General features: G+C 38.5%; 1 protein-coding gene across 3 annotated transcripts in view; it reads left to right on the top strand.

Annotated features, from left to right (window-relative positions):
- LOC144009223 (partitioning defective 3 homolog) overlaps positions 1–10159 on the top strand; it is a 270024-nt gene extending 259865 nt beyond the window's left edge. For all 3 annotated transcript variants that reach the window (XM_077508825.1, XM_077508824.1, XM_077508826.1), the window contains 2 exons: positions 1241–1368; positions 6256–10159. In XM_077508825.1, coding sequence (XP_077364951.1) covers positions 1241–1368; positions 6256–6649 — 522 coding nt within the window. In that variant the 3' untranslated portion in view covers positions 6650–10159. The remainder of the gene's footprint in view (positions 1–1240; positions 1369–6255) is intronic.
- Positions 10160–13184: the final 3025 nt, after the last annotated feature.

Below are 13184 nucleotides of genomic sequence, written 5' to 3'. Positions count from 1 at the left end.
TTTTCTTACGAATATTTCTTTTGTTTCCTCCCATAAAGAACAACACAAACGCAGGCGAGTGAGATGTCAGAATGACGGGGCTCAATGTTGCACCCCTGGGCTCAGATCATTAAAATGTCCCTGCCCATCAATGTCAGTCGCAACATCTCATAATAAGATTGAGCCTAATGAGACACCTTAATGTGTTTTGTGTTTAATCAGTTAATCATGTTCACCTTTCAAAAGGTTTGGTAACAGTGTGTTGGGAGAACTGCTATCTCCACTTATTGACGGGCCTCGTTAATATATTCATGCCTTTATGTGTGTCATTCTTAGCATTTATTTATGGGATTTTATGTCACGTGGCGTGTGGAATTATATGACCCAAACCCAGCAGTTACTATGCCCCTTGTGATGATAATATTTGATGAGGATGTATTAGCCACTCTTATTTTGTCTAGTCCTGTACAGTCACAATGCTCCATATGATAATGTATGATGATGATGTATTAGCCACTCTTAGTTTGTCTAGTCTTATGCAGTTACTATGTCTGTTCTGATGATAATGTATGATGATATATTAGCCACTCTTAGTTTGTCTGGTCTTATACAGTTACTATGCTCCTTCTGATGATGTGTGATGATGTATTAGCCACTGTTAATCTAGTCTTATGCAGTTACTATGCCCCTTATGATGATGATATATGATGATGACGATGATTATGCATTAGCCACTCTTAGTCTAGTCTTATGCAGTTACTATGTCCCTTCTGATGATAATGTATGATGATGTATTAGCTACTGTTAATTTGTCTCGTTTTATGTAGTTACCATGCCCCTTATGATGATACTTAGTTTGTCTAGTCTTATGCAATTACTATGTCCCTTTTGATGATAATGTATGATGATGTATTAGCCACTATTAGTGTGGCTAGACGTATACAGTTACCATGTCCCTTCTGATGATAATGTATGGTGATGTATTAGCCGCTGTTAGTTTGCCTAGATGCAGTCACTATGTTCCTTATGATGATAATGCATAGTGATGCTATATTAGCCACTTAGTTTGCCTAGTCTCATGCAGTTACTATGTCCTTTATGATGATAATGTGACAATGTCGGCAGTTGCGATGGTCCTGTATTAGCCACTTCTAGTTTGTCTAGTCACTCTTTTTTGTCATATACGCCTTTATTCTGTCATATAGAATTGTTGCTCAGCTATATCAGCAGTTGCGTCTTGATTTGTTTCTTTTGATTGCAGTCTAGTAACGGGGTGGAGATGCGGAGCGGGCGTCTTTCGGTAACCATGGAGTCTCAAGTCCAAAAGCAGCACCAGGAGGACGGAGGCAGTTTTCGCCAAGCCCAGAGACAATTCAGTTCTCTGCCACGGTGAGTCTCATCTGTCTGTATGTCTTCAATGTATTTAAATCATCGACGCCTTGTTCTTCATTCTGACGCTCTACAGTCAGACTTTAAAAGCAATCTTTTAAACAATTGTCAGGTTGTATAACTTTTCCAGGAAGACAACAATGACTGGTCCATTCATGCCTCGTGGAACTTTTATTTAAAGCTTCAGCTCTCTCTGGTGATTTTCGATGCATCTGCACACACGTCATTTTTCCAATGCCATCCTGTTTTCATTTCCATCGCTGTCTCTGAACACTCACATTTGGGTCGATTAAAACATGTTTCCGTCTGCGGATATGGATTTGCGGTCCACGCGGACGCATAATCAATGCAGCCTGTATAGGCCAGATCAATCTATGCATTCCTTTCATAGGTATTATCTGCTGGCATCTCATGTGAAGTGACAGTTGACTCCCAGCCTTCCCCTCCCACGGTCAGTTGCTTCTCTTGGGAAAGTTCATCTGGCCGGTGATAAAAGACTGACTTTGGTGGCTTTTGATATGCATTCCTACCATAATCTCCTAACACTCTTAGTGGGCGCTTGTGTGAGCTCAGGCTTCATGTTAGACTACAGCAAATGCCTTACATCCCTAGATTAATAACCATAATTCTCCTCAGTTTCCACATTTTGAGACATTTGTTCTCCTCAGGAATTCCCTTTTAAAGTGAAAAGTAAAATCCCCAAAGAGGTTCCAGGAAAAAAAAAAAAAGCCATGGTAGCTGCATATCTGATGTCAGGCAGGGCTAAGCTCGCCGTCGAGGATGTGAGGATTGGAGGAGCACTAATGAAGGGTTGTTGTTGGAGCAGGATTAGCATCGGCAGGCAGCGGTGGGCGAGGAACAAGCGTGTTAGGAGGAAAGAGAGACCACTGATTAGCTTGAAGGAGACGCAACGCAACATAGCGCGCACATGAATGTGGTTAAAGATAAGATTCTCAACGGCGGGGAGGTTCGAGCAGGCCGGCGGCTCACCCGTCCGCTCAAGCGGCTACTGCATCCCGCAGCAACGTACCATAACCAAAACGTTTTATATTTGATATTTGGATTTCACATTTAGTGTACTTTCACAAGTTAGTGCTCAACTGTAAGAGCTTTCACTGCAAAAACTGAAATCTTTTTACTTGAAATGAAATTGTCAGACAAGATTATTGTGCTTATTTTAAGGTCCTCATTACTTAATTGTCATATTTGGCAAAACATTTTTGGCATTGTGTCTCATCTACATTTTCGACATCTAGTAATAAGATAAATGGAAAAAAATACAAGTATGAAAACCATCAGACAAAAGTGCAACATAGCTCGTTTAAGTGGTTTGTTTCATTATATAGGTTGTGGGTTCAATTCCTTGCTGGGTCATACCAAATACAATAAAAATGTAACTGGCACGAGCTTGCAGCAGTTTTTCACCAAAACTTCACCAGTTTGCAAATACTTCAAAATTGTGAATCTTAAACTAAAAGAGCATTTTTGTGTTTTATTTTGAGCGTTAAGACGATTGAAGAGTGACTGTGCTGTTTTTTTTTTGTTTTTTTTTTGTCAACATTAAAGGAAATATATTTGTTTAAAAATATCTTTTAGTGATTTCTTTTATTTGTCAAAATGTAATACTGGTACTGAGGGTCTGAGTATCGGTATCGGTCTGGAAAAAAAAGTGGTATCGAACATCCCTAATTTTAAGAAAATAGTTGTATTTATTACAGCTTAAAAAAAGACGATATTATTTGTTTTTAGTGTAAAAATACTATTTTCCACTATTTTCCGCTGTGGGCTTAGTATTATTTAAATAATTTGTCAAAATCTTACAGGTAAATTTAAGTAAAATTTTCTCGTTCTGTTGGCTGATAATTTTGCTTATTTGAAGGAATAATTTTCTTATTTTACTATAATTTTTTCTTAACTTTGCTACTGTCCTTTTTGGCAGTGGAATGTAACGCATCCTTGAATTTGAATCTGAATCATCATTTTGGGCAATATAATATAGATCCAATTCAGGATTATTTAGTATATCGGCACTTAGCCATATGTATCCTTAATGAATGACTCAGTCAATGAAAGAAAATTTTGCATGAAAAGATTTGTCACATCTCTACTATTAAATCACATTAGATTGTATTGACATGAACTTGTGCCAGTTTGCTGGTCTGTGTGGGCGGGTTCACGCATGCGCATGCGCATTTGTGCTTATTATGCCCTTCTCATGAACTCCGATTTTTCCCAGCTGTTTAAAAAAAAACAAAAAACACCCAGCCACCACAAGTTTTTCCCGAGAACCAAGTTCCTGGCTTTGTTTATATTCTGTCACTCTAGAGCTAACTCTCTTTGGGGTAATATATTTCCCCCACCCCCTCTGTCTGTAAATTTAATCTACTTTGTGACAGATTCTGGCTCGCGACGAGAAGTGATAAGAGCGCTCCACTTATGCATCAATCATGAGTGCATTCCTGCGGGAGAATGTTCTTTGAGCTCTCGTCGCCACCAAAAAAAAAAAAGCTTCTCAAATTTTATTTTTGAAAAAGTAAACTGTCACTCCAGAAATGTGGATGGCTGCCTTGTGTGACAGGCGCGCGGAGTTTCCAAACAAGCAAGTTCCCTCATGAGTTGTGCTGGCTGCTCCGGAAGCCAAGCCAGGGTGTAAATGCGTGTTGGCTCGGCGAGACAGCAAAAGCCTGATATGGAACATGCGGTGCTGCTCGCTCTGCAGTCTGCCCTTACATCTGCCTCGCTGCCTGTTAGCCTCACATGCATACGACGTCGACTCGTGCAAACGCACGCGAGCAGAACACGATAATAAGCTGGAGTGTCACATGGTCAGTGCATACGTGCATTTGCAGCTGTTTGCATGTACATAAGTTTGATGAAGATGGGCATTCATGAGCAGTGCTCAAACTGCAATTATCGTTTCACCCAGTAAAGCCTGAAGCATTGAATAGTTCACAGAAAAGTCAGGAAAAAAATGTAATGACTTTAAATTTGTATCATATTTGATACATTCTCCAATGCTTAAAATTATTAATTTTATCAACTAAAACATAACAATATCCAGACGTATAAAACATTTTAGTATTTTCAAACATCTGGAGGGATTTTTTACACTAATAATCAACTGTGAACAGCCTGCATTGACAACTCCACCAGATATAAATATTAGATTTACACAATTTCCACACAATTGTGTCCATCCATCCATCCATCCATTTTCTTGACCGCTCATTCCTCACAAGGGTCGCGAGGGGTGCTGCATCCTATCTCAACTGGCTTTGGGCAGTGGTCGATGTACACCCTGGACTGGTCGCCAGCCAATCGCAGCAATTGTGTTTACTATAGCTAATATATGTCATACTTTTAGTGTTTTGTTTCTATTAGTTCATGAATATATAGGTAGACACACTTTGTTATGACTGTTTTGGGTTGGGTCATTGTGTTATTATGATGTTGATGTTGTCAGTTGCTATGTCCCTCATTTATGTCTACTTGTCATGAAGTTGCTATGGCCCTTATGATGATGATGATGATGTATTTGTCACCTTTATTTTGTCTAGTCACTCTTATTTTGTTGTTGCTATACAGTTGCTATGTCCCTCATGAGTATATTGTCAGTTGCTATGGTCCTGTATTGGCCACTCTTGGTTTGTTTAGTCACTTATTTTGTTATGTAGGCCTTTATCCTGTCCTATAGCAGGTTACTGAATAATATTTTTTGCAATTTGTTGAGGTTCCACTCGGCACATTGAGATGTGTATAAAGTTGAATATATGTAAAAATATATAGATATAAAGAAGATGAAGTGGATTTGACAAGGAAACAAACTCTTTTTGGAAGCATTCTTAACTGGTATCCAACTGTTGTCTGTCTGTTATCAACTCGGCATCCAATCTAATCCCTTCAGACTTTCTAAATATGTCTCCACTCACAACAATCTACTCCATCATCACAGAGTTGGAGCCGGAGGCGCCATGGCAACTACTCCTTCTGCCACTTTGTGGTGAAAATGAGAACCCAAATGATATTTCAAATCGATTACATTTTCAGATAACAAGCCCATTGCAGTTTGATTAAAGATAAAACAAACTTTACACCAAAAAACTATTCTATTTTTCTGTACTCTTGATCTTTCTAAAGCTGCTTGTTTTCCTCTTCATCTCTCTATACTGTGAGCTCAAAAGCCTTTTAAGCTGGCAGCAGGTCAATGAATGTGTTTTTTTTTCTTAGCAACCTGGAGTTAAAAAATAAATCAAATAAAAAAATAAACATTGTGACAGGTCTTCCAAGGCGTGTTTGCTTTAATGGATCCTAATAATGGAAAAACATACATAGCACTTTAGCTAAAAGAGTGAACAATTGCCTATCAAAGCTCCTGGCCACGTTTTCCAAAGGCATGCATGAGCAAAAGACGATGTTAGTTTGTACTTTTTGGGGATTTATTGTCAAATTTCATTTCAATTTCAATTTTTATTGTCAAATATTGTCAAATTTGTGTTAAACTTCTGTGTTGAGGGTTTAAAATAAGTATAATCAATTTACAATAATAATAATAATAGCAATAATAATGAACCGTTTCTGTCAACAATGTCCAGCATGTAACCCTAATGCCATCTAGTGGTTGAAAAAAATCAAAAAATCTATGACTCAAATGTTTCACACCCCTTTTAACTGTTTAGTCTATATTTTTTAACTCATTCACTGCCATTGACAGAAAAAGACGTCAAATGATGCATTTTTTTTGCTGTCTGGCAATGAATGTGTTAACTTCAAATAACTATGAATTACTATAAAATTACTGTATCGACAACGACCTGAATAATAATAATAATAATAAATGTAATTATTGGGAATAATGATCTTTTAACCATCCGTCTCTGTATGTTTTAGGCCACGTAAGAATCCGAGCACCCAAGACACGTGGGACACGGCCTTCACAGCAACTGATGGCTCTCAGAGTGCCAAGGACAACCCACACCTCCCTGGCGGCCACGGATCACATAACGGCTACCTGGGAACTTCCAGCTATAACGCTCGCGTCCTCTTGGAGACTCAAGAGTTGCTGAGACAGGAGCAAAGACGCCGAGAGCAAGAGGCCGTCTCGCTACCTCCTGAACAGGTTCCGTCAAGCACCGGTAGTAGAGACCACACTCAAGCCCCAATCCAGAATCCGCCCAAATCCAAAGGGCCCTACAGACAGGATGTTCCCCCGTCCCCGACTCAACTCGCCAGGCTCAGTCGGCTTCATCAGGGCTCAGAGAAAGGGAGGCACTTTTATTCCTGAAGGTAAGGGACATACAGTCACTTCCAAAAGTATTCATTTAGTTTTATACTGAAGATGGATCAAAAGATGAATATTGGACAAAAGTTCCAGCTTTGATTTTGTCGTATTTACATCTTCCTGATGTGTCTTTTGTCTGGGAATAATATTTTGATCTAAAACCTAAAGGAACAGACCTTGCTGTTCCAATACTTTTGGAGGAGACTGTAAAAGACAGTTAGGACTGATTTTTTTTTTTTTTTTTTTTAGAACATTCATTAAAAAAAAAAGAAAAAAAAAGTGAACAAGGAGTACAAATGCTGTGATATTAAGAATTTTATTAGAGTATTGATATTTAATTTTTTAATGACATGCCCCATAATCCTTTTAGCTATATGTAAAATAATGACTCGTAATATTTTCTTATCTTGAGTATGTATGTAGAGTTAAGTGCCTTTTTTCCACGATTACTCCTCTGATACTAGTTTGTGTTGTTGAACAATATGAGGAGAAGTTACAAAATGTATTTGGCTATCTATATGTTTCGAGAGTTTGTGTGAGCTGAGGAATTTTTGCTTTTTGCACCACGCAGCAACCAAAAGTTTGATTTCTTTCATATTGCACGACTTTCTTATTGCTACTATTCACATTCTATCCTTCACCAGACTGCAAAAAAAAATAAAACAGCTTTAGGTCTATATTATTCCAACCCTGTCTGGCCTACCCAGGGATTCCAGCTTTATAAATTGGTTCAGGTCAGGGTTATTAATTAATGTACCTCATTAAAAATGAATGCAGGCCTTTTGTATTCATTTTTTTTTTGTTGACATGCGTTGCGAGGAGCAAGAAACGGCAACCTTGCTGGCAAGGTTTCGGCCCCGGCCTTGTCCGGAGTGATTGGGATGTAAGTGAAGCCTGCTGGCCCTGAGGTGTCAGAGCTGTTCCTTGCTGAATATTTTATCAGCACGGGCGTCACATGGGAACACATGCAGTGGGTGGCCCCAGTCTGGCATAAAGTGTCGAATTTATCGGCTGAATACGATGGGGCTGATTTGGTTTCCCCTCCATGATTATGTCCATTTGGCTGTTTTTAGCATTTTGTCAATAATTGGTGGTGGTTTTTTGTTTTTTGTTTTTCCCACTGTGAGTGAGTGTTGGTTTTGCACTTTTATTAGTGGCTTTAGAAAGTGAAATTAATGAATAATAATTTGGAGCAAAGAGTGACTTGAGTATTAGATGTCACCGTATTTTTCTAAATATTTTTTTCAAACTTTTGTAAACTTTTATTGCAACATTCATGTGTAAAATTTTGAATGTCACACTTTGTTTTCATTCATAAAAAAAAAACTTACCATAAAATCCTGTGAATAAGGAAAAAAAAAAAAAAAATTTGCACAAAATTATCCAAAATCGTCCCACCACACTATATACAGATTCATAACATAAAAAAAATAAAATAAATTTTATTGGTACCTAGATGTTATAGAAAAAGGTGTACTCACATTCCAACATATTACAAATTTACTTGTACCATGTTTAAAAAAAAATATTCTTGCAAAACCAGTCAAGCTAGAAGCAACAGCAATTGTTCATGCTATCCATGACGTAACACCGTGGTGAGGCAAAACTTCCAAGGAAAATATTTCCAAATAAAGTAACACACTTAGATTAGTGCATTGGTACGCTTTTATTTTGAAGTGGCATAATGGCTGACTTAAATCATTCTTCAAATCACTCAAACTGTTCACACCAACATCAAACAGCACGTCATCGTGAAATCGAGTTCAAAAACTACTTAATCTAGGTTTAGCATTACCGTTAGCATTAGCGTTAGCATGACCAGTGTTAGAGGCTAGTTGCTAGCTAACCAAGCAAGACGACGAGCCGTCGGATTACTTTTCAAAAGCAGTTTAATAGACGAAAATGAGTCTGCACACTTTACTATGAAACTCCGGCAAAAAAATAAAAATAAAAAATAAATAAAAAAATTGGCAATATCAGCAATAAACAATGAGAGCCAATTTGAAGAAATGTATGTCATTTACGGACTCATCAACCCAGAATTACTTAGATCATTAAACGTTCAAAAAAATAATGATAAATTGTTGGCCAGTACAGTATATTAAAGGATGCTAGCAATACAGGGGACCGTATTATACACGAGTACAGAAATAAAAATGATTATTAAAGGCGCAGTCTGCTGGAGTCACTCAGGAAAATGCACTTTTTAAACACAGGAAGTACACACTTTAAATTTCTCAATTTCTCTCAGTCTACACATTTGTGTTTATGTTAATCTTTGGTGGTGATTTTCGTGCTAAACCCCCCCAGCCTGTATTTTGCCATTTTGTGTTTGTTTTGTAAACAGCGGGACGTTTCTGTGGAAAGACAGTGTTTACACCCCTCCAGCCAATCGCAGAGCGGGGGGTGGGTGTTTAGGATGAAATCACCACCAAAGATTAACATGAACACAGATGTGTAGACTGAGAGAAAGTTAAAGTGTGTACATCCTGAATTTAAAAAGTGCATTTTCCTGAGTGAATCCGGCAGACAGCCCTTTAAAGGGTGATTTTTAGGAGGCGCATTATACACGGATCCGTATTATACACAGGATTTTACGGTAATCCAAATCTGGCAGGTTACTGCATACCAACACATTCGCCACATTGTGGTTGTTCATCGCATGTGAATGCATAGTTTGAACATTTCAGCCTCCGTGATTGCTGCCAGTTGCTGAATGCTCCAATATGTCAATGAATATGTCTTGGCATCCCTTCCGTATGAAGCTTTTGGCTCCAGAGTTGGAGCGAAGCAGAAGAGTAGGAGGATAACAAGATGGGAGCTGTGACCTTGTCGATGATTCAGTCAGAGGAGTAATCGCAAGTATTCCTCTGAGTTTCGTTTAGAAACTCAAGGTTGCCGCTTTTCTTGTTGCCGTTTTGTCTATTCAGCTCCTTCCTTTTTCATGTTTGGGATGTCTCTCAGGCCAGAATATGTTTGCTCTGTATGAGTTAAATTGGCTGTGATCATGTGTTGCATAACACACCGAGGAAGGGCTCAAGCGCCTGTAAATATAATGTACCACTATTCTTGTATGCAAATGTACCCATAATATGTTTATTATTTGCCTCTGTGATATTGTTTTGGGGGATTTTTTTTTCCCCATCCAGTGCAAAAAAAAATATTGTAATTTGTCACTATTCACTTGTTCATGGTCATCCTTGATTGTGTTTTATTATGGGCACTTCTGTCTCTTGTCTCTTCCCATCATTATATTAAAAATAAAAAAATGAAAATATACGTACTCTCCAGGATCGCCGGACACAAACAAATGTGGTAAGCCGCCAAAAGTGTGGGCATCCGTCAACGACGGGAAAAAATAAGAGATGGAAGTCTGTTATATACACATGGTACTATGGTGGTATGAAAATGTGTAATAATAGTATCCTCATTTTTATAAGAGGATATGATTCACAACTGACTTTCTGTGCTTTTGTGTACATGCAATAAAAAAAAAAAAATTTTTTAAACAAATGCGTTTAGGTTTTTATATTTGTTTGCGAAACTAAACGAAGACTTCCACACATTTTTCAAGCTGCTGAAACAATCTGTCCCCCACAGCTCTTCCACTGCCTCCGGCTCCTGACCGCAGGCGGACTCGATTGAGTTTTTGACTTTTGAAAAGAACATCACATTATTGACACGGTCTTTTGAATTTTCACAAATTAAAATGTCAGGGGTTTTTTTTCTTGGTTTTTTTTATTGGTTCAGTCTCTGTAGCTCTCTTGCAAGAATGTGATTAATATTCTTCAACTATATATTTTTTTTGTGCTAATCGTTTATCTGACCACAGTGACTGACACAACCATCAATTTTATACTGGCATTCCTTCAAAAACAACCGAAAGAAAAATAATCTCTGGATTGGTCATCTGGCTGACAGAACCTCTCTTACCTTTCACATAACTCCAACATTTCAACATCAAATATCTTCCAGCAGCTACATGGCGAGTCACTGGCAGCAAGTCAAAACGTTCTACGCCGAAGCGGCAATAAAAATATGCAATGAAATAAGATCATCCCGGTTCCACTATCCCGATAATCTCCATTCCTGATTGGAGTTTTTATTGGGGGCTGACTCAACTTCTAAAAACAGCTTGCGATCCTTGAGATGGTGATGACGACAAAAACGTTTTAAGGAAAGGCTAACGTCAAGGTTTTAGATGTCGTTCATCACAGACCCCTTGCCAAACCTTGAAAGGAAGGGAGAAGCGCTTGAAATGATCCAGCTGGCCATTTAAAAAAAAATAAAAAGTACATCCACATCCATCCACTTGATGATTCTACTCATCTGGTTACCACCTCTGGGAAAAAAAAAAAAGAGGTAAAATTAAGGTGAAGCCTGAGAGGAAACCAAGCAGCAGGAATTCATCCAGCTTGAGAGGTCTGGGCAAGGCTTTAACTCTTAATACCTTGTGGGGAGTTGAAAAGCAGTCTTGGAAGTAGCTCAAACTTTGATCATCCCTTCCTGAGCCGCAATCCAGTTCCTCCAATATTACCTTGGAGTGAGTGTCAATAGAGTGATTTGGAGAGCGATTATCCTGCATTTGGTCCAGAATTTGCTGAGATGGGTGCTCCTTAACTCATTCACTCCCAGCCATTTCCATGTTCTATTGCTATAAAAACATGGAACCTACCAAAAGAAAAATGTGTCTCTTCTTTCATCAGGAAAAAAAAGAAAAAAAAAAGAAAAGAGTACGGTATATTTTGTATCTGTTTTTATGTTTTGTAGCTATTAGCATTAGAATTAGCTAAGTTTCATCATTATTCACAAACCCAAACCTGTTGAAAATACTGCGAAAAAGATCTTGTTGCAACATGGTTGATCCTGGTTGATCTCTTATACTTTTTGCTGCCACCTTCTGGCCGTTTTTTATTTTTATTTATTATTATTATTATTATTATTATTATTATTTTTGTAATAGCTACCATCGCTTTAAGCGACCACTTCAGGTCAGAAACGGCATCAAAGCCTTCATACAAAAACTCTAGCAAACAAAAACCTAAAAAAAAAAAACGTATAAATACGTTTTGGGGAGTGAATGAGTTAACACCTGTCCTCGGTGCCAGCAATCATCTCCGTCTATAAAACCCATTTTGCATTTCATGTTCCGTAATTCAACTTCTCATGTTCCCATAAGGAAATATCACGTATATAACCCCAACCCGAATGATACTAAGCAGTATGAAAAATGGTTTGTCACATCTCACAGCAGATGTTGCCATTATTACCTAAACCAAGGTTGTTTGTTTTGTCTAATGTTGCAACGGTGCTCTATTAAATTCCACGTAAACAATGTTCCAGTGAAAGTTTGATGGCAGTGTATGTGCGTCAGTCGGTCGGCAAGGGACAGAATATGGAGGAGCAACTGCATTAAAGCGCAGTACAATAGAAGTGGCCTTGTGTGCGAGAGCTCTAAATGGCAAAGACGAGAAAAGGGAATAGAATGTCAGTTGAATTACAGCAAGCCTACCAGGGATTAAATTGTGTTATAATGCTGTTGAATCAAGAAGTTTGGACAGATTTATAAGTACGGATACCAAACAATCGAGAGAAAACTCCTCTCCAAAGCTCTGTTGAGATTTAAAGGCCAATAAAATGCAGGCTTCGTCCCAGCATGGTGTCCAACACAGCATGGAACATATTGGGTGCTCTTCTATAACCCCTTAAACCGTTATTTCTTTATGGTCCATGAAGGCAATAAAACTGTCTTTGGGTCCTAAAGTAGCACAATTTCCATGACAATCATACTAACGAACGAATGGAAAACTGTCAATGAGTAATAGAAGAATGCTCTGACATCTGAAAACCAGACATGTACTGGGAAGAACAAAGGTGATCATATAAAGTATGAAGTAGATTAAAACACAGAAAAGTTTATCTAGTGTGACCAGATAAACTGGGACACCACAATTTTGCTGAAACTGGAACTTTTTATACCAAATGTAATCACTAGTCAATCGGGTTGTGTGATTATTTTTAGCTAATGCTAAATGCTATCTTGGTTGATAGTTCAACAGCTGTCCACCCTTTTTTCGATCGGTCCTGGCTGCAATTGGAAGCTGTCTGTGCCGTTTATCTTGCGTTGATCCCGTATTGTAACCGCTCCGGTTGCGTTGGGTCTGACCGGCGACCGCAGCATTGGGCTAGTAGGACTACATTGTCCAAAATTCTTAGCCACGGAAGCAGGAAGCTGCTCTAGTTACAGTATAACAAAAACACGGCAGTTAGTGATTTAAATGTCAATTGGTTCATTGTATGAATTGCTTTGACAACTGTGTGATTGACATGTAGATGGACCAAACAATTGGCTTGCTGACAGAACTGGAAATAACAGGATGCCAGAACGGGACCTGCGTAAAAGTAGGGCTGGTCAAATCCACAATGCTCAAAACCCGGGACTGTCCCGTTTCAGGTCACTTGAAGTATATCCACAAAGATTTTTCTACATTCAACCAGATAAAAGTGGCATTTTTGGGAACCTGATCTGCCCTTGTGT

This window comes from Festucalex cinctus, chromosome 20 (assembly GCF_051991245.1).
Source record: "Festucalex cinctus isolate MCC-2025b chromosome 20, RoL_Fcin_1.0, whole genome shotgun sequence".
Taxonomy (NCBI): domain Eukaryota; kingdom Metazoa; phylum Chordata; class Actinopteri; order Syngnathiformes; family Syngnathidae; genus Festucalex; species Festucalex cinctus.
This window is presented reverse-complemented; position numbering and strand designations above follow the sequence as displayed.